Source organism: Macrobrachium nipponense, chromosome 47 (genome assembly GCF_015104395.2).
Source record: "Macrobrachium nipponense isolate FS-2020 chromosome 47, ASM1510439v2, whole genome shotgun sequence".
NCBI classification, from domain to species: Eukaryota; Metazoa; Arthropoda; class Malacostraca; order Decapoda; family Palaemonidae; genus Macrobrachium; species Macrobrachium nipponense.
The window spans coordinates 26526558-26546885 of record NC_087222.1 but is presented as its reverse complement, the minus strand read 5'-3'; the positions used below and the strand labels follow the sequence as shown (position 1 = coordinate 26546885).

At 40.0% G+C, this 20328-nt stretch overlaps 1 protein-coding gene and 1 long non-coding RNA gene across 3 annotated transcripts in view; both read right to left on the bottom strand.

Moving 5' to 3' along the window:
* The window catches only part of LOC135204808 (ketosamine-3-kinase-like), a 34594-nt gene extending 21036 nt beyond the window's left edge, over positions 1-13558 (bottom strand). The window contains exons 1-4 of the mRNA XM_064234994.1: positions 13540-13558; positions 10359-10522; positions 9433-9617; positions 7858-8023 (exon numbers count right to left, since the gene is read on the bottom strand). Of these exons, the coding sequence (XP_064091064.1) occupies positions 7858-8023; positions 9433-9617; positions 10359-10511 (504 nt within the window). The 5' untranslated portion in view covers positions 10512-10522; positions 13540-13558. The remainder of the gene's footprint in view (positions 1-7857; positions 8024-9432; positions 9618-10358; positions 10523-13539) is intronic.
* Positions 1-20328, bottom strand: part of LOC135204811 (uncharacterized) — a 90177-nt gene that overhangs the window by 68644 nt on the left and 1205 nt on the right. The window lies entirely within an intron of this gene.

Genomic DNA, 20328 nt, shown 5'->3' with positions numbered 1-20328 from the left:
GTCTACAGTGCACTGTGTGAGGCACACTGCTGGCACTAACCCCTTACATAGGGGAAGAACCACGGTTTCTCTTGCGCACCGACATCTACCACACTGCCACGTAAATAGTTTTCCTGCGGAGGGGTTGACACAATCTTGGTGCCAGGCAGTAAGACAATGTGTCACCTGGACAGAATATGGATACTGGTGTTCTACATAGCCGGTAACACCTTACCATTTCATGGGGCAAAAGCACTAAAAAATTCTAATGGACATTCCCTACTACAAAAAAAACACACTACTGTACTTTCATCAATCTAACCTAAAAGATCCCAGAGAGCTACTGGCATCCAGAGCTACTGGGAATAATACATCCATTCTGTGTGCATAGGAAGCCATATGAAGAATGCCCAACTTTTAGGAAGCATTAGCTGATTTCATTTTTGAGCAATGTGAAAATCATGAAGGGCGAAGGTAGTAAACATCATCATACTGTACTATCTTATTTCCTGGATCAATATTCATATCACTAGATAGGCTGAAACAACAAAAGTCCTGGAACACTGTTGAATGGCAATCAAGGCAAAGCGTAGACTCGCAAGAACCTTCAACAACAACAGCTCTCATTTGTTGGTTACTTACAAAACCATGAACGTGTATATATAGAAAGTTTTAGTACATGTTCTCAAAACCAAATACATACTGTATTTGTAATGCAATCATAAAACATTTGATAACTCTTGCTTGAAGATTATCAAAATTCCCTTATGCAATAGTTACAGTATAATGGACCAAAACTAATAGTGAATTACTTCAAATCAGGACAACCATAAAAGTCTAAATGACTTTGCAAAACAAACCACACAATTGCTATTAATGGTAGGAAGCATGACAGAAGACAAAAGAAGTGCTCTGGGAATAGCAATGGTCACTGAACTCCTCTAGGTCCAAGAGATTACTGAACCACTATAGAATTCAAAAACATTTAAAACTCAATATCATGCCAACATTGACATAAAAAAATGACATTTTTATAATAATATAAAGTTTCACTTATACTTACCCGGTGGTTACATATAGCTGTCGTCTCCTGACGTCACGGCAGAATTTGAAAATTCGCGGTAGCGCTAATGGTTTGACAGGTGATCCCTCTCTACTCCCGCCCTCTCACCGGGTACCGGGAACCATTCCAACAATAAATCAGAAGTTTCTTGCCTACCTGTCCATATGAGGGGAGGAGGGCGGGCTTCGTTATGTAACCACCGGGTAAGTATAAGTGAAACTTTATATTATATAAAAAATGTCATTTTCACTTATATAACTTACCCGGAGGTTTACATATAGCTGATTGACACATTTAGGTGGTGGGACAATGGCAGCTAAAATAACAACTGTTGGAATTATCCGAAGATATAGGTTCCTTACCTTTAAAGACCGCTGACTCAGTGGTTACTGCCTCTGTAGTCTGCTGGCCTTTATTGTACCGACAGGATATATGGATCCGTGCGTCGGACACAATAATAAGTACCTTGCCGTTGAGGACGTGACCGTAACGGACAAGACTATAATGCCCCTGCTCAGGGCGCAGTACAAATCACCACAAAATACAATGAAAAACAAAAGAGGGATCACCACAACCGTTTAAGAAATACACCAGACATTAAAAGACTGAAAGATACTCAAAAAACTTCCCTGTATCTTCAGACAACCTTAAAAATCAAAAAAACATAATCAAGGAGAAAAAGTTAGTTGAGGATGGGATCACTCTTCTCTCCCCTCACCCAATTACCGTGTCAGGTTCACAATGAATGGCCCCAATGTACTGCAATTTTCATATGTGGTTTGCAAATCTGTCAGATAATGAGATGCGAAGACAGAATTGCTTCTCCTATATAGATTTATAATTGTCTTTCAAAGACAGATTACGTCTAAAGGCCATAGACGTAGACACTGCTCTAATTTCATGAGCTTTGACTTTAAACACTTTGATATCTGAGTCCTGACATTGTCCGTGTGCCTCAGAAATCAAATTCCTTAAAAAGAAGGAGAGCGCATTTTTAGAAAGAGGACGAGAAGGATCTTTCACTGAACACCACAGGTTATCACTACCTCTTATACCTTTGGTCCCTTTGCACATAATGTCTAAGTGCTCTCACTGGACAGAGAAGACATTCCGGCTCATTAGGCCCCACTAACTCCGAAATGTTCTTATAGAGAAAGAACGAGGCCAAGGACGTGAGGGATTTTCATTCTTAGCCAAAAACCCCAGCATTGATGAGCAAATGGCATTGCCCTTATCTAATCCAACGCTCTTATCAAGAGCATGCAGCTCACTGATTCTTCTAGCTGATGCTAAAGCACAAGAAAAAGGGTCTTCCTGGTCAGATCTCTAAAAGAACTAGAGGAGATCGGTTCGAATCTATCTGACATCAGCCATTTAAGAACTACATCCAGGTTCCAAAGCTACTGTTCTTGACTCCTTTTGTCTTGGTCGATCAAAGGGAACGAATCAGGTCTGAGAGGTCTTGATTATTAGAAATGTCTAATCCTCGATGTCTGAACACAGAAGACAACATAGCTCTATAACCCCTAATACGTCTGGGTAGAAAGCTTCTTCTTCTCACGAAGAAAAAGAAGGAAGTTAGCTAACTAAATGAGCTATAGAGGTCTTAGAAGACGAAAATTCCTTCTTCTTTGCCACCAAGCTCTGAATTGGACCCACTTAGCTTGGTACACTCGATCAGAGGATTCTCTTCTGGGTCCTAGCAATAGCCCTTGAAGCTCTCTTTGAAAATCCTCTCTTTCTGAGGAGAGCTCCGACAGTCTGAAGGCGACTAGTCGAAGAGCGGACAAGTTGTGATGGAACCTCAGAAAGTGGGGCTGTCTGAGTAGATCCTTCCTTAACGGTAACTCTCTCGGAAAGTCCGTCAACAGCAGTAGTAGATCCGGAAAAAACAATTCCCTGGCCGGCCAAAAGGGGGCTATCAGAGTCATCCTGACGTTCTGATGACCTCTGAACTTTGCCAGAACTAATCTTAGCATTTTGAAAGGTGGAAAGGCATACAGATCCAGATTTGACCAGTCCAGAAGCATGGCATCCACTGTAAACGCCTCCTCGTCTGAAACTGGGGTGGCAATACAGTGGTATACGAAGCTGTCTTGTTTGTGGCGAAGAGATCCAACTGAGGACATCCCCCAAACTCCCCCAAAGCTTCTTGCATATTTGAGGATGTAACGTCCACTCTGTGGAGAGGACTTGTCCTCTCCTGCTGAGAATGTCCGCCTTTACATTCTTCGAGCCTTGTGCTCAAGACAACCTTGTTCTCTTTCGCCCAAATGAGTAGGTCTCTCGCCGCCTCGCACAGAGAGAACGAGTGTGTCCCCCCTTGTTTTTTGATGTAAGAGAGAGCCGTGGTGTTGTCTGCTTGAACCAGCACTACTTTCCCTCTTACCTCTGTCTTGAAGTGCATTAGAGCCAATGAATCGCCTTCAACTCTTTTAGATTTATGTGCCAGCTTCTCTGATGAATCTGCCAAAGTCCCGACACTTCCTTTCTCCCCAGAGTAGCTCCCCACCCTTTGTCCGATGCATCTGACAAAAGCGTAGGTTGGGGCTCAACTGGCTTAGAGACAAGCCTTCCTCTAGCCTTCCTTCTGATTTCCACCAAAGTAGGTCTGTTTGATTCCTTCCGAGATGGGAACACGAAGAGTCTGGGAACTTCTTCCTTTGCCACTTCTGCTTCAAGTAAAATTGAAGTGGTCTCATGTTGAGCCTGCCCCAGACTTACAAATTGCTCTATTGAAGCCAAGGTTCCTAAAAGGCTCATCCACTGATTCGCCGAGCAAGTTTGTCTGACGAGAAATTCGTCTATTTTGTTCAGGCAAGAGTCGATCCTTTGGCGAGACGGAAAAGCCTGAAAAGAACTGAATTCAGTCTCACTCCTAAATAAACTATCTCCTGAGAAGGAGTGAGACATGATTTTCCTTGTTTACTACAAACCTAGGCTTTCCGTCATCCTTAAAATCTTTTGTAGGTCCTCCACACACTTCTGTCTGGACCTTGCCCTGAGAAGCCAATCGTCTAGATACATGGATATTCGTATCCCGTCTAGATGAAGCCACTTTGCTACTGACGACAGAACTCTGGTGAACACTTGTGGAGCTGTCGACAGGCCGAAGCAGAGGGCCCTGAACTGAATAAATGCGGCCTGGACACGAATCTCAGGAATCTTCTCGATTCCGAATGAATCGGAATATGATAATGCGTCCCGAAGGTCTATGGAAACCATCCAATCTCCAGGATGAAGAGCTGCTAATACCGATTGGGTCGTTTCCATAGAAAACTTCGCTTTCAGGACAAAGACGTTCAGGGCACTGACGTCCAAACCACCGGTCTCCAACCCCCCGTGGCCTTCTTTACCAGGAAAAGGCGATTGTAAAATCCTGGTTCCTGCGGAGAGTCCACTAACTCTATGGCCCTCTTTGCCAGTAAGGGCGAGAACTTCTTGATGGAGGGCAGCAAATTTTTCGGAGTTCTCCGAGTAGGCTGACAAATTCACAGGAAAATTGTGAGAGGGGGTGCTTGATGAACGAATGGTGTATCCTTCCTTCAGGACCTGGACCGTCCAAGGATCCGCTCCGAGATGAAACCAGGTCTGCCAGAAAAGGTGTAATCTGGCTCCTACTGCTGTGTGGAGGACTACGGGTCCTACTTCTTGATGGAAGAGGGAGTGGTTTTAGAAGAGGCTCTACCTCTCCCACGAAACCTGGAGGAAGATCGAACGGGAGCTCTCCCTCGAAATGGTTTAGGAGCTTCCGTGGAGGGAGCACTCCGAGAAGCAGAAAGAACCGGAGCTATCCTCCTGGGCTTCTTCACTGACTGTGATAAAAGATCCTGGGTCGCTTTCTGTGTTAAAGATTTGAGCGATCTCGCTCACAATCTCTTGCGGAAAAAGGTGTTTCTTGTCCAAAGGAGAGAAGAGCAAGGCAGACTTCTGGTTCGATGAAACCCTTTCGACAAGAAGGAGCACCCAAAGCTGTCTCTTCTTCAAACACTCCAGAGGCGAAAATGGCAGCGAGCTCCGAAGCTCCATCACAGATGCCTTTATCGATACAATCCAGTACCGAGGCAAAATCCTTCAACTGCTCCTCCGAAAGTCCAAATGACTTGACTTTTCCTGGCCAGCGAAGCAATTGGCCCAATCCAGGAAGCTAACAACTTCGAAAAACACGGAAAACACTCTTGCAAAGATCTCCAGTTCATTTGTTGAAAAGAAAATCTTAGCAGTATTAAGGGCTGCTCTGCGGGAAGAGTCCACGAGACTAGAAAAGTCTCCCTGAGCGGAGGCAGTCACACCCAGGGAAAAAACTTCTCCAGTGTCATACCAGACACGGCTCCTTGACGAAAGTCTCGAAGGGGAAGACAAAAAACATTTTTCCCCTGTTCTCCCTCTTCTCCAAAAGCCAAGCGTCAACTTTTCTTGATAGCTTTCTTACCGAAATCGAGAGGACGAGACCGCTGAACGAGGACGAGGAGTCAGGCTTACTGTCCTTTTTCCACTGCGAACTAGGAGAAACTGGAACGGAAGGCGCAAAAGAATCTTCCAAAGTTGTCAACGAAGGATCGTAAAAAGGAGTTTTATACCCCACCCGACAAATGCTTGTCTTTTTCTGTAAGTCCTTCTCCTTCCTTCTTCCTCCAAATCCGAAGCTTCCTTCGACGAAACTGGCGAACATTCCATCGGAAGAGGAATCCTGTTCGGCGAAGTCACACCCTGATGCGTCCAAGGAGGGTGTGAGAAAGCAGGAGAAGACGTCTGCCGTACTGATACGTAGCCAGCGGTGAGCTGGCGGCGCATTGGCGGCTGAGCTGGCGGCTGCATTGGCGGCTGAGATTGGCGGCTGAGGTGGCGCTCGTGAGCGAGAGCCTGACGTGGCGCCATAGACGGAGTCAGGAAAGGAGTCGACCAGCGCCTGAAGTGGCGTCTGAAGAGGAGTCACATGGAGAGTCTGAGCCTGAAGAGGCGACTGCAAAGGAGCCTGCGAAGAGGACTGCACAGTAGTCTGCGGAAGATGTAAGGCGGTCGGGAGTGCATTCGGGGACGAAAGAGACTTGCCAAAAAGCTCCAAGATACTGCCTAACTTGGCATTCATCTGTTCAAACACCGAAGGTTGAGGATCCACCGACGTAGAAGGCGCGGGAGGTGTAGAAGGATGATCCACAAACACGTCTGGAGCCGCAGGAGTTATCGCTTGAGGAGGCTCTGGAGAAGGCTCCGAAGGAGTGTGCGTGTTCGGCTTCTCCACTTCTATGAGAGAAGGGCGATAAATCGAAACCGCCCGGAGAAAAAAAGCTTCAGGCTCCTCCCAAAAACTACAAGAAGTTCGGCAGCCGCCACCTTCTTGGGAACCGCAGCAGGCGAAACATCGCGGCGACCTTTTCAGCGGTCTAGAAGTCTTATTACGCCAACCTCTATAAGAGGAAAAATCTGAACTAGAGTCACTTGACGAAAAAACACTTCCTCGCAACACCTTTCCAATGGTGAGCGACAGCATCCTGGGATAACGGCTACAGGATTGCTTGAGGGGGCGCTGCTCGGGAGCAGGTCCCCGCTCGCCTCCCCTTGCGGTTTTCGGTGCATGCCTCCTCCCAGGATCTGGGGTGGAGTTTTGACAGGGGCCTAGACCTAGGAGAACGAACGGGCCGAACAACCACCTCCTCCACTACACTTGCACTAAGTAATTTTATCACACTTAAACTACCACTTCTTGCACTGTCTCACCCATTTTCTGCATAGTGGTGAGGAAAGAGACAAATTTCGAGTCCATATCGGCTCGTAATACTGGCACGGGATCGGGATCGGGAGATACAGATTCGAGGCAGGAGCAACCCACACGGGGTTAAGAGGAACAGGATTAATAGAATTCAGAGGAATATCCTGGCTACTCACTAACTTAGAAGAAGATCTCTGTGATCTCTTTTTCTAACTTTCTCATATACTTCCCAGTGCCTTCCACTCCTGAGATGTTAGAGACTTACATTCTTCACACGAATTCTCAAAAGAACATTCACGTCCCCCTACAACTAACACAAGTAGAATGAGGATCAAGTGAAGCTTTAAGAAGTCTAGTCTTACACCCTACTACACACCCTATACTGAACCGAGCCGGTGTCAGACATCGTGAAGAATTCAAAATAATTCCTAAAAAGGACAACAATATCAAAACCAAAAATAACTATAGCGCTAGCAAAAAGATCAGTAAACTCAAGGTACATCACCAAAAGGAGAAAAACCAAAATGATCAAATCCAAATTCCAACCAGCAGAGGAACCGTGTTACCGGTTCCGACGGCAGGAAACTTCTGATTTATTGTTGGAATGGTTCCCGGTACCCGGTAGAGGGCGGGAGTAGAGGGATCACCTGTCAAACCATTAGCGCTAACCGGCGAATTTTCAAAACCCCCTTCTGCCGTGACGTCAGGAAGACAACGCTATATGTAACCACCGGGTAAGTTATATAAGTGAAAGGTCCAATTCCTAACTAATGAATACTATGTGAACTTAACAGCTGTTCAAAATGAAAATAATACAGTGAACAGCAGTAGTAATCAATTAAGCAAATCAGAGAAACTGGTCAAGTTCTGGTACCCAAATAAATACTAGGTCAGTTTGGACCTGACAGACACACTTGATATATCGCTGGCTTCTTCTTCTTTTGTTTTGAATGTATCTGGAGAAGAACCAGACGCACCTTATGGCTGCCATAAAGTAATGGGTATTGGCCAGAGCAAATTACAAAACTGGACTGCTATCACAAAATTACACAAACTGTAACGTACGAGAGCACGGACAATGAGGGGCAAAAGCACGAGCACTTACAACCCAGTCATCGCACCAGCTGTTCTCTTGGGGGATGTACCCACAGCATGTGGTGATGTGGAAGCCAAACTGCGATGTGTACTGCTGGCATTCTTTCTCACCTTGACCGACGTAGCTGTCGTTCGACTCTGCTTTCTTTCCTTCTTCGATGTTGTACAGGTGGAGCCTGAGGGGATGGTACTAGTTATTCCATTACAGATATAGGTACGCTACTTAGTTGAAACACTCGTAATCGGCCTTCCAAAACATGCTACATAATTGGAAAAAAGGACTTAACTAGAATTAACCACCTTAAACGAATCACCTAGATTACCTCCTACACCTCACATAACATCATGAATAGCGTCATCACATACGAAATACAAAGAACCTTTCGGTAACTAAACATTTTAGCAATCTGAATAAAAATATTAAATTTCCTTTGCAGTGACTTAATTCATTTATAACCTAGTAAAACTACATTTAAAAACTGCTAATAAAAATAGCTTTTAAATATAAGCATTGATGGTTAACAAAAGAAATTAACCGAAAAAGTATCTTGCGGAATTCTCCAAAGAAATCTAACATACAAATTACTGGCATATATATCCCTAGACTTAACTTGATTATCATAAAATAAAACCTAATCAGAAATGCATTTAGATTATTTCATTATAACCGTCCGACTGCTGGGTTTGACTGAGAAGACTTGCTGCTGTACAGGGAGAAAAAAAAAGGAGGAAGTTGGAGAGGTTAGAGAGCTAAGGAAATATGAGACTCAATGCTATTAGTACAGAATTTATAGTCAAATGGCACTGTGAATAACTATGCAAAACAGAATCCACCTCGAAACCTCAGCAAACTTAGAGGTGCTTGGTAGTGGCAAACTTTAAATATGAGGTTTGTAATTATGAAACTGAATTTTAAATGTTCTGCATCCCTACAGCACACACAATTCTTATCAACGACGCAAAAAGCATATCACACGCATTCTTGCGAGTACAGTGATCAAAAAGAATGCTGAAGATGGTGAAGATTGATATTATCTGGGCCGGCTGTAAAGAAATTAGACAATGATCAATTCACGAAAGCTGCAACACAGATTAAGGCAATGCCTTTTCACATAAGGACATGAAGGAAATGCACTTTATTAAGGTGACCCTTTGGTCTTCCTCATTCGTAAACATAAGTTACATCTCCTAAAGTTTTTTCAGTTACCTACTAAACAGAATACACTCTTGGCCCTCTCATCCATTCAATCAATATTTCAAACTCAGACACCAACTCCCCATTTACAGGGAGAGTACTGATTCCTCGAGTCTGCAACAGGAGTAAAATGTTCATTTGTTTCTGTGGAAAAATATATCATAAAAAATCTAAAAGGGGTTCATATAAATTAATGAATATTTACACCAATGTATTGAGGTCAAGACTACTATGAACATGCTAATCAATCTATAACTTGCAATTGATAATTATCTACTTTCTTCTATATATTTTCAGTCAAGCATCAAAAAACTACATCTCAAGTTTCAAGAATTGTAAAGCACATAACATTTTAATACATTAGAGGACCACTATGTTGTAAGTACCCACTCTGCTAGCTGTTTCCCAAGGCTTCCAGAATGACGATTTAAACTGCGCATGTCAAGGTATTCCATGCATAACACAGCTCCGCCGGTGGGGTTGTCTACGACTATGTGTGGGGTAGGAACCTTCACCGTTCCCGTTGCTTTCAAGGCCTTTAGACTTTCAAACTCTCCATCAAACATATCCCTTGCCTGCCGCAAATGAAGTTAGTGAAATTAACAAGAAATGAAACCATAAAAATCCTATTAAAATATTTCCTTTCAATGACAGTAAGTGCTGGAGTCAAAAACTGCAAGATGCAATAATCAGGATTTAAAATACTGGAAGATACAAGTATCAGAATTCACAGTTTCCATACAGACAATTTCTAATAACTAATACCTGACATACAGTAAACACATCTGATATATAATAATGTAAATGCTATCTCACATATAGATTAGTAGCTCACAGCATAAATGCATAAAGCATTCTAGTTTCTGTCCAAGCATATGAAGTATATTCTATGACTCAGTCTGCCGACACAGATTAAAAACTGCAAGAAGTTCTGAAGCTTAAAGTTCTGGACCTTGGTAGTTGATGAAATGGTAATCATATAAGTATTCACCAACTGCATAGAGAATAATTTTTCTTTAAGACTTTAATTTTTTGTAATTTCACTGATGAATTAACTCACCTTTTTAATTCTATTACTCTAAAAAATCTTACTGTGGCAACCCAAAAGGCTGTTTACTTACTAAACATTCACATACCAGAAGAACATGTAATACAGATAATTACAAATGAAAATAATATACATAAATATGTTACTGAGATCTCAGTGACCGAAATGATTTGGAAGAGAAATGAAAAGGAGAGAGGGACAGCCAGAAACCAGTGGAAAGGAGACGAAATACCTTACATGTAAGCAATGTATATTTGAGCTTAGATACCTTTTCCTTTGAACTTCTCTTCAGATAAACCTTCCCGTTATCCACCTCATAAACTTCGCCTTCATTGATGCAACCGCCGCCCATCTGACCAGTGGCAATGAAACGCGTCGTTCCAAGTGCTTCATGTATGGCTTTGTACATTTCAGATGTCATGGTAAAAGGACCTGAAATTTCAATAAGACTTTTAAGCATATTGCATAAAACCTGTGTTAACCAATGCTTAAAATATCTATACAATTCATGCATCTAAATGGAGTAATGTATATTACATATCAATAGTGTGAATATATAAAAAAAATTCTATGATTTGTATATCATGCACAAAAAGCTCTCATTTCCTTTACAGGTAACCATCACAGCATAACAATTAAGAAGGCAGTGGACTTATTCTTTCGAGATGAAAAAGCTTTTATCTCCTGCAATTTTGGTACAGAAGCCCAGATGGTAAGTTTGATGGAAACATTCTTTAATCTGAGTAAATATGGCATGCCAAATAGCCCTTCTGCCCTTATTGCATATTCACTTTGTAATTAATGTGTCCTATCTTTCTCCATAATGTATAAGAGATAAATATCACATCACTGTGTGTTTCTTTTGACATATAATGGCATTTGGCAGTTTGACTAACAGAAAGAGTGTATGGTAACATCATCTCTTTGTCATCATAATGGTAACTTCAACCAAAGGCCCAACCTGGCCTAAACAGCACCATAATCGACTGGGTTAGGAAGCAGTGTCTCATTCTCTCTCTCTCTTGATTACTCTTTGCCTCCCTCAACCTCAATTTCTCTCTCCCCCCTCTCAATCTCTCTTTCTCTTTCTTGCCCTCAATCTCAATCTCTCTCTCTTTTTCTCTCCATCAATATCACTTTTTCTCTCTCCCTCTCTGCTTCTTCCTCTTCCTCTCTTCTAATTTCTCTCTATCCCTGGTTCTTTCTCTCTCTCTCTCTCAATTACTCTCCATCAGTCTCTGTCTCTCTCCTTCTTTCTCCCTCAATCTTTCTCTCTCGTCCTCCCTTGATCTCTTTCTCTCCCTCAATTTTTCTCCCTCGATCTCTCTCTCTTTCTCCTTCAATCTCTCTCTCCCTCTCAATTTCGCTCTCTCTCTCTCTTCGTAGTTTGGGTACTCCTATGTCAGGTTAGGACGCTGCAGCCTATAGGTAGGTAGTGGGCTAGGTTACGACATATCGTAGACGAAGACGATCACAAACATGAAAAATAACTATATTTACAATCCTAAACTTATAAATTATATATTTCTGCCCATTTTGGGAAAATCTGACGAGAAAAAAGACAAATATAGTCATTAATAGTAAAGCTAAAAGGTTGTTCATAAACCAGGCGTTGCCTCACCGACGAAACCAATTATCGTCCATAAGTCTCTATTAAAACGACATTTTTGAACTTTTTTCTTTGAGTTATGAACTGAAATAACTCGTTTTAATCTTATTTTGAAGACTTAAACACGTGACATACTTGTTTATTTCGTGGAGTTATAAGGCGATAAATATAAGGTCAGGGTCGGGTTGTTGACATCTGACGAAGAAGACGCAGTTTGTTGACAAAAGCTTCCTCTTCGATTTCGGGTTCAGGATTTTGAGGCTGGATTTGGCACCAGATTAGGTTTTTTTTTGGGGGGCGGGGAGGGGCGAATTTGTGATGGTGGTTTTAGAGCTTGTTTGTGTGTAGATGGCTTCCACATGGGTTTTATAAGGATATCTGCTTTTATTTTTACTATAAAAAGCATCGCTGACTGCTTTAAAACATTGAAATATTGCTATAACTTCAAGGCAAATCTACGTTAGGTCCTAAGTTGGGGTATATTTGACTTTTCTGGGCGAATTTGTGATGGTTTTAAAAGGGCTTGTTTGTGGTGTAGACGGCTTTCACATGAATTATAAGGATATCTGCTTTTATTTGAAAGGGGAAAATCATGGCTAGCCGTTTTAAAAAAAACAATGCAAATATTAATACATAAGTTTCACCTTTTATTTATGATTGATTTTAGGGCGTGTGAGTGGTATAGATGGCTTCCAGATGGATGATAAGGATGTCTGCTTTTATTTGGACTATAAAAAGCAGGTGGTTAACCTCTTTAAAACATCGAAACTTAATGTAGCCTATATAGGTCAACCAAACTCTGTTTGTTTGGTCATAAGTTTGGGTATCACTTTTTACTTTTTTGGGCGAATTTATGATGGTTTCAGGGCATGTGGGTGGTATAGATGGTTTCCACATGGATTATGATGATGTCTGCTTTTTATTTGGACTGGAAAAATTACGGATAGCCGCCTTTAACATTGAAATATTAATATGTAACTTCAAGCAAATCCGTTTACGTTAGGTCACAAGTTGGGTATCAAATTTGTTTGAGTTTTTTGGGGGCGAATTTGTGATGGTTTTAGGGCATGTGGGTGGTATAGATGTTTCCGTATGGATTATAAGGATGTCTGCTTTTACTTGGACTATAATAGTACAGCTGGCCGCTTTAAAACATTTAATTATTGTTACATAACTTCAACCAAATATTTTTGTTTGTTCATAAGTTGGGTATCAAATTTGACTATTTTTGGGGGAGTTCATAGTGATTTTAGGGCTCTTATGTTGTTATGATGAATTCTAAATGAAACATAATCATATATGCTTTTATTTAACATATCTTAAGTACAAGTGTCCGATTTGAAATATTTTAAATATTAATATACATAATGCAACTATTTTTTTAGCTGACGTTGGCATCAATTAATTTTATTTATTTTGCTTTTTACACAGATTTATAAGGATATTAGGCAGTGTATGTTGTATAGAATACATCTACATACAATATAATGTATTTTGCCTATTTATTTATCTGTCAAAATTACAGAGTTTTTCACTTTAAAACTTCAAAATATCAATATATAATAATAACTGCGACGAGATCTGTTTGCATTAACCATAGAGCAACTATAAAACAAATTTCATTTTGTTTCACTTGAATCAATATAAAACAGCATATATCTTCAATTAATACACAAGAACAAAGCGAAAACTCGAATAATTTTAATATTTTCACGTTGTTGAAACGATCGCCATATCGTATCGGGTTCAAAAATGTCCAAAAAAAAAAAAAAAATTAGCGGTGGATAATTAATTTTGGGACTCGTGAAGTCGAAAAACTAAAAAAAGTTCGTTTACTTACGGTCTAAATTCTTCCATGTGCCAGACTTGCGCTGAGATTGGGTTGGAAATACGCCATATTTTTTAAATTCCTTTAACTGCCTGGTGTAGTACAATGGCGTCACTAATTACCGGGAGCCTTCTGTACGAGAGGACAAATCAGTTAGGAATCAGTTCGACTGTCTAGTGCAGCATGAGAGCTGCTACTGGTTCCCGGGAATAAATGTTTACGTTTGAGATATTGCCTGAAGTTATTAATTTGCGTGCTGGCAAAGATGGACTGTTGAAAGGGTCATATTGGGTCTAATTAAAGTGGACCCTTAGAATCTCCCTTGACCCGGTGGCATTTTATAACTATAGTACTACACCAAGTGTTTCCGTAGCTAGTTCATCAGAAACAATACTTGACTTTTTGTCCTTAATATTAAGTCCTTGCAGTAATCCTTTGACATACAGAGAGAGAGAGAGAGAGAGAGAGAGAGAGAGAAGAGAGAGAGAGAGAGAGAGAGAGAGAGAGAGCCATACCTCCTCCAATTTATAAAAACACGGTTTTCAATATTAATGGATGCCCGAACAAGGGGGGCTGACTTACGCTTCGGAGACATATGAAGAACACTTAACCGCCAGCTCTCTCTCTCTCTATCTCTTCTCCTCTCATCCTCTCTCTCTCTCTCTCTCTCTCTCTCTCCTTCTCTTCTCTCTCTGTGAGAGACGTCAGTGAGATGGGTTTTAGACCCAAACTCTTCCAGAAAAGCTAAAGCGATTAATTCATAGTCCTGATTTTCAGAATAAGATTACTAGGCCTAATCTATAGATGAATGACCAAGCAACGTAATTTCAAGCGAAACCAACGAATGAAAGATGGAATTTCACGGAATTCGGTCCAATTACATGATGGATTTAACGAATACCTGGAATTTTGATCGTCCCTACCTGATGATTTAACGAATGAAAGCTGGAATTTTGTGGAATTCTGTCCTACATGATAGATTTAACGAATGAAAGCTGGAATTTTGTGGAATTCTGTCATACAGATAGATTTGAGAGGAATAGTGTAAGATATAAGGCCTACGACCTGAAAAAATCTTATAATGGAGTTTAAATTCGAGTTGGAAATAGGCCTATACGAATGCATTTAAATGCATTTTAACTCTCGTAATCAGCGTGAGTATATATAGGCCTACGAGTGAATGCAGGGTTCTCATTATAACAAACGTAAAAACCTTGAACTTGGAATTACTCCATAATATCCTGTCTACTTCGAGAACAGAGCAGAGTCGTTATGTAAAAGACCGCTAATGGATTTTTCCCATTACCAGCTGCTGGCTGCCTTGGCTCTTAAACTAATGGTGGATTTTTTTTTCTTTTCCCTTTTTTTTTTTTTTTTTTTATTACAATGCAACTTGGCGTTACGAACGGCTCTCTCTCTCTCTCTCTCTCTCTCTCTCTCTCTCTCTCCTCTCTCTCTCTCTCTCTCTCATGACTCAATGTCTCACATGTTTGGAAAACCACCGCAGCCAAAACAAGTTAAGCAAAACAGACCTGAAAAAAAAAAAAAAAAAAAAAAATGGCCCGCGTCAGCCATAAAAAAAAAACACCTTAGTCAGCGCCAACTTGGATTTATCAACTTAGCGTGTGATAATGCGTTGCGGAGAGGGCGATGTTAATCTGTAATCAATTTCAGGGAGGGTGGGGGGGGGGGGGGGGGGGGGAGGGAGCGTCGGTGATCAATATCGAATGATACAATCAAGTGTGGGGGTTGATCCACGAAGAATATTAGTTAAAAAAATTCTTTCCGTCATCACAAACTATCAGCCCTAGGGTTAGGGGGCCTGGCGATAGTCCATAAAACTTTTACTTTTTCAACTTATATTTGAACCACTACTTTTATCATTAAGTACCTCAAATTACAATCCACTTTACATGCAAAATTCAATTCCAACATATAAGCCAGGACTCGAATCTGGTTTATAGCTACAGCAATGACCAGCCGACTTCATAACCCATTCGGCCATCAAGAGTTGATATAGATTGTGCTCTATATATTCTTATTGGAATAGATTTTTAAATGGTGTGAGGCTTTATATATATATATATATATATATATATATATATATATATATATATATATATATATATATATGACACATTTTTTCTATCATAATAATATTTATAAAGTTAAAATGCCACAAATAAAATGTTTAAAACTCAGCCTAGGCCTACAGTACGTATTTATTTTGAATCCTCTCTCTCTCTCTCTCTCGAGTGGTGGCCTTGTTGTTGTTGGCGTCTAAAGCGGTGCCAGACGCAAGATCATGGCTGACTTGAAACTTACATAGATTAAAAGTCAGCAGTTTTTAAAAGATATGAATTTTACTGAAAACCATAAAAAAAAAAGCATCATAAGAGAGGATCTGTTTACGCACTTTATCTTGCTTGTTCTTACTGTGTTCTCGTTCACACAGACGCTCTGCTAGGCGTGAAGGTTTTCATTCTATGCTTTGCGTAAAAGCAAACACTGCTTTCTCTTACAGAGCTTTCTCTCATCTTTGCTTTCTCTCTCAGCTTTTCTTTTTACGCGTTTGGTGGTAAGTTTCCCAAAAGCTGCGATGATCGGTGTTTAAGACATGAAAAAATAATCGAAAAAAAATAAAAAAAAAAAAGCTTGCAAATGTATGATTATGAACAATATACGATAGTCTCTGTTAGTCAGGAGAAGTCTATTAAATTAAAAGCTATTTTATGCCTGATGTTTTATTAGGGATCTTCGGTTATAGGATGATGGATTTAATTAATTCATCGCATAAAAAAATATCTTGAATTTAGCTAATTCGTTGCAAAGAAAATTATTGTCTAATTCCAACACGTAGGAGACGACTATTGGAGACTGCTTACACGAGCTATTTTAATTATTTGACGACAACAGTAGTCTCTGGTCAGTAGGCGGTCTATTGAATTTGAGGGCTATTTGCGCCTATTTATGTCCGCCAAGCATCTTACATCATAGGATGGGATGGAGTTTTTGTCGTCGTAAGATACGAATTTAAAAGACAAAAAAAAAAAACAGTTAAACAATCATTCAATTGTTTTTCTGACATCTCTCGTGAGGCTACGCCATTTTGTCTGTTCGAAAGAAAAAAAATAAAAAGTTAAAATTAAGCACAAGCGTGCAGACCGAAGACAGACATACGTCTGTTTTTAGCATAGTAATGTTTTTTGTTCTTTGTACTTTATCTAAATGAAGTGCTTTAAGCGTATGGTAGGGATTTTATGACAGGACACAGGAAAAAAAACACGTGGGGTAAATGACCTTCCATTTTCAAATGCGTGGGGGATGCCATCTTTTTGTATCTTATTGACGCCAAAACAGCAGAATATAACGACTTTAATTTTTTTATAATAATATGAGTTATTTTAATGTATGAAAAAAAAATTTTAAATTTATTTCATTTTATTGCATTGAAACTCGAAATTTACCAAATTTTATTGTATTCTTGATATCGAAAAAAAACTGTACCGTATCTCGCGTCGAGGGGAAAACACCCCATTCTTACCGATTTCCCATTTTCACCAAAGTTTTTCGGAAAATAAAAGCGTGGAATTTAAAACGTATCATCAGGATTTATTTAAAAGTTAATTTTTGAATCTAAATATGTAAATTTTATTTGAATTCAAGCATCAAAAAGCATCCGGAAATTCATTCGATTTATTTTTAATTTATTGCAATCAAAACCCACCTGGAAACTGAAAAGGAGGTTTACGAGTCTTACGGGATGCGTAACTTTTCGGTAGAGTTTCTTAGAATTATATTATTAATTTTTACGAATTACTTAATAAAATTAAAAATAAATGTATAGAATTATATAGAATATATATATCTTACAAATATTACTTTAAATTGAAATATCTTTGGAAAAATTTATATTAACGCGAGGAAAGACCAAGACACATCACTTATCCGTGTAAGAGTTTCAAACTCTCCCGCGCAAGACGTCACACTGTGCTCTCATCTGTTGCACGTGTCATCTGCAACAATCCATAGTTTTAATGATTTCCGTGACAATTATCCACTTTTTTTAAACGGATTACGTTACATACGCGTTTCCTATGTGTTAATTTACGGACTCTGGGATCACTGTCCAAATGTGGGAGAGATGAAGAAATAGCGAGGTAAAAAAAGGAAGTCTTAGGACGACGCCATGACCGGACTGGCTAACGTCTACCATGGTACGGGTATTTTGATTATTATATCTTACTATAATGGGCGTAATGTCTGTCTGTCTGTCGTTCAGTCACGGCCAAACGGCTGGTCAGATGGGCATGAAACTTGGCAGGGTTATGGTGGCGACCCCTAAGATGTTTTGTAATGGGGTTTCATCCAACCTATACCCCCTCCTTTGTAGGGGGTGGAGGTGAGAAGGGATTCCCTGAAACGGAGCTGTTTCTGGCCGTGTGAAACGAGGCTGGTTATTCCCGTAGACTTAGTTTACTTTACGATTTTTCATACATAATTTCTGTACAACTTCCCTGGAGAAAGTCGTGAATATTTCAACTCGGACACAATAGAAGATGAAAATTATTATCAATATCCACAAGATTTTTTAAATAACTTAAATCCATCGGGACTGCCAGTGCACAAAATAAACATTGAAGAAGTACTGGCCGGTAATGTTTGCTTTGGAATTTCGATCCTGCCAATGGACATTTCAAACGGAAGAGTACACCGTTTATGGAGCTAAACTCCCACGTCATCAAACCAGTGATAGCAACGGGCCCTCACACCGGCAAACCGTCTGTTCATCCCACGGATTCCTCTGATGCCTTCGGACAACCAGTTTCCGTTCCAGTTAACGGCACAGGCAGTTTCCTGTCAACCTGTGGCCTTCTCATTCACTGCAAACAAGTCGCAGGGCCAGGACTTTGGGATCGTTATGGTGTGTTTCTGCCGTCACCCATGTTCACGCATGGCCAAACTGTATGTGGCGATGAGCAGAGCAACTGACTCTGCCAACTTGAAATTAAGTTGTGGCACGATAATATTGTGTGCAAAGAGGTTCTGTAGTAGGTATGTATAAAAATCGCCCTTATTTTTAATGGTGCTGAACAAATAGTACATATAAATTGTTCACTTCTGCACCCGTATTTAAGTTTGCTAGTTATATTAATATTATCATTATGCTTAGCGTCTTGACTCCATTGGTTTATACTATCCTTTAATCCTTTAATTCACGTCCAGGTTTACCCGCCAGGCTTTAAAAAACCGACATTTTAATTGCACATACGGTTTTGGTAAGCAATGATTTCCCAACTTCAAAATTCCAAGTTCCCAATGCCATTTACCCGCTAGCCTCCGTCCTGAAAGCACGTCTGCCGCTCTAACCCCAATATAAATAATTATGATAAACCAGTGGTTTAAGGAGTCAAAAATCACGTAGATTTATCAGATATTCATGATAAAACGAGCGGTTTATCAGCTTACAGAAGCAGGGATTGTAAAAAAAAAAAGTAAAATAATAATTAAAAGGACGTGTATTAAGGGTTAGCAAGATAAACTAATTTTTTTCAGGTGTATCTAAAAGTGGCTGTTGCGGGGCAAGACCCCGTGCTAGGGCCCTACTATGGGTGTTTTTCACAGACAGTGCAAGCACGTTTTTTTGGCAATAACTTTGTAAAGAACACTCGTATCAGTACGAGATTTTGCTATAGTGTATTACACCCCCATGCCGTAATTTATAAGAGTATCGTGAATCACTAATTGTAAAGAATAAAGATTAATAATATACATTGTTGTATATTCTAACGATACAGTCGGTTGTTTAAGCTGCCAGTTGACTGATTTATTTATGCATTGATCCGCTCATCTCTCTTTCTCGCTCACCGTGGTAGTGGTACTTACTGTAAATGGTTATTAGGGAGAGATATCTGAATGCATGGTGGAGTAGTAAAACAATAGACACTATGATTTATGGTAAAGCGACTGCTATATTTGTGGTTGGTTTACCTTCTGCGTATCTTCATTTGGACTCAGGGTATCAGCAATATAGTACTACTTGTATTTCGAAGGTGAAGGAGAGATGGCCACCTCGGAATAATTGTCGGCATGGTTGCAGAAATGCGTTTGTCAAGCAATTATTGAACTTCTCTTTTTAGCAAAGAGAAAGCCGCCAAATGCCTTTTATTTCTTTTTGGTTTGAATAGGTAACTGGACTTTTTGATCACCCTGTACTTACTCTGTTTTAACAAAATACATATTGAACCTTTCTACCGGACATTCATTAGAGTTAAAACCTTGATTATACCGATGCACATACCATTTCTAGTCATGAATGTTTATTTTGTATATATATATATATATATATATATATATATATATATATATATATAATACACACACACAAAATATCTCTACACCTTCGTAATACAAACACTATATAGCTGATACCCTGAGTCCAAATGAGGATTGCGAGAAGAAGGTAAACCAAACACAAGTATGAGCGCGTCAGTGGCGTGGTTGGTTTGGTGTTTGCTTCTCACCTCGGTGGTCGTGGTTGTTTCGATTCTTGGCCATTCCTATTGAGGAGTGAGAGATGTGTATTTCTGGTGATAGAAGTTCACTCTCTGACGTCGGTTCGGAAGTTACGTAAAGCCGTTGTCCCGTTGCTGAATAACTGGTTCCATGCAACGTAAAAGCACCATACAAACAAGTAACCAAACACAAGAATATAAGTCATAGTGCCTATCGTTTCTACTATTCCATTTTAACATTCAGATCTTATCTACTCTAATAACCATTTATAGTAATACTACCACA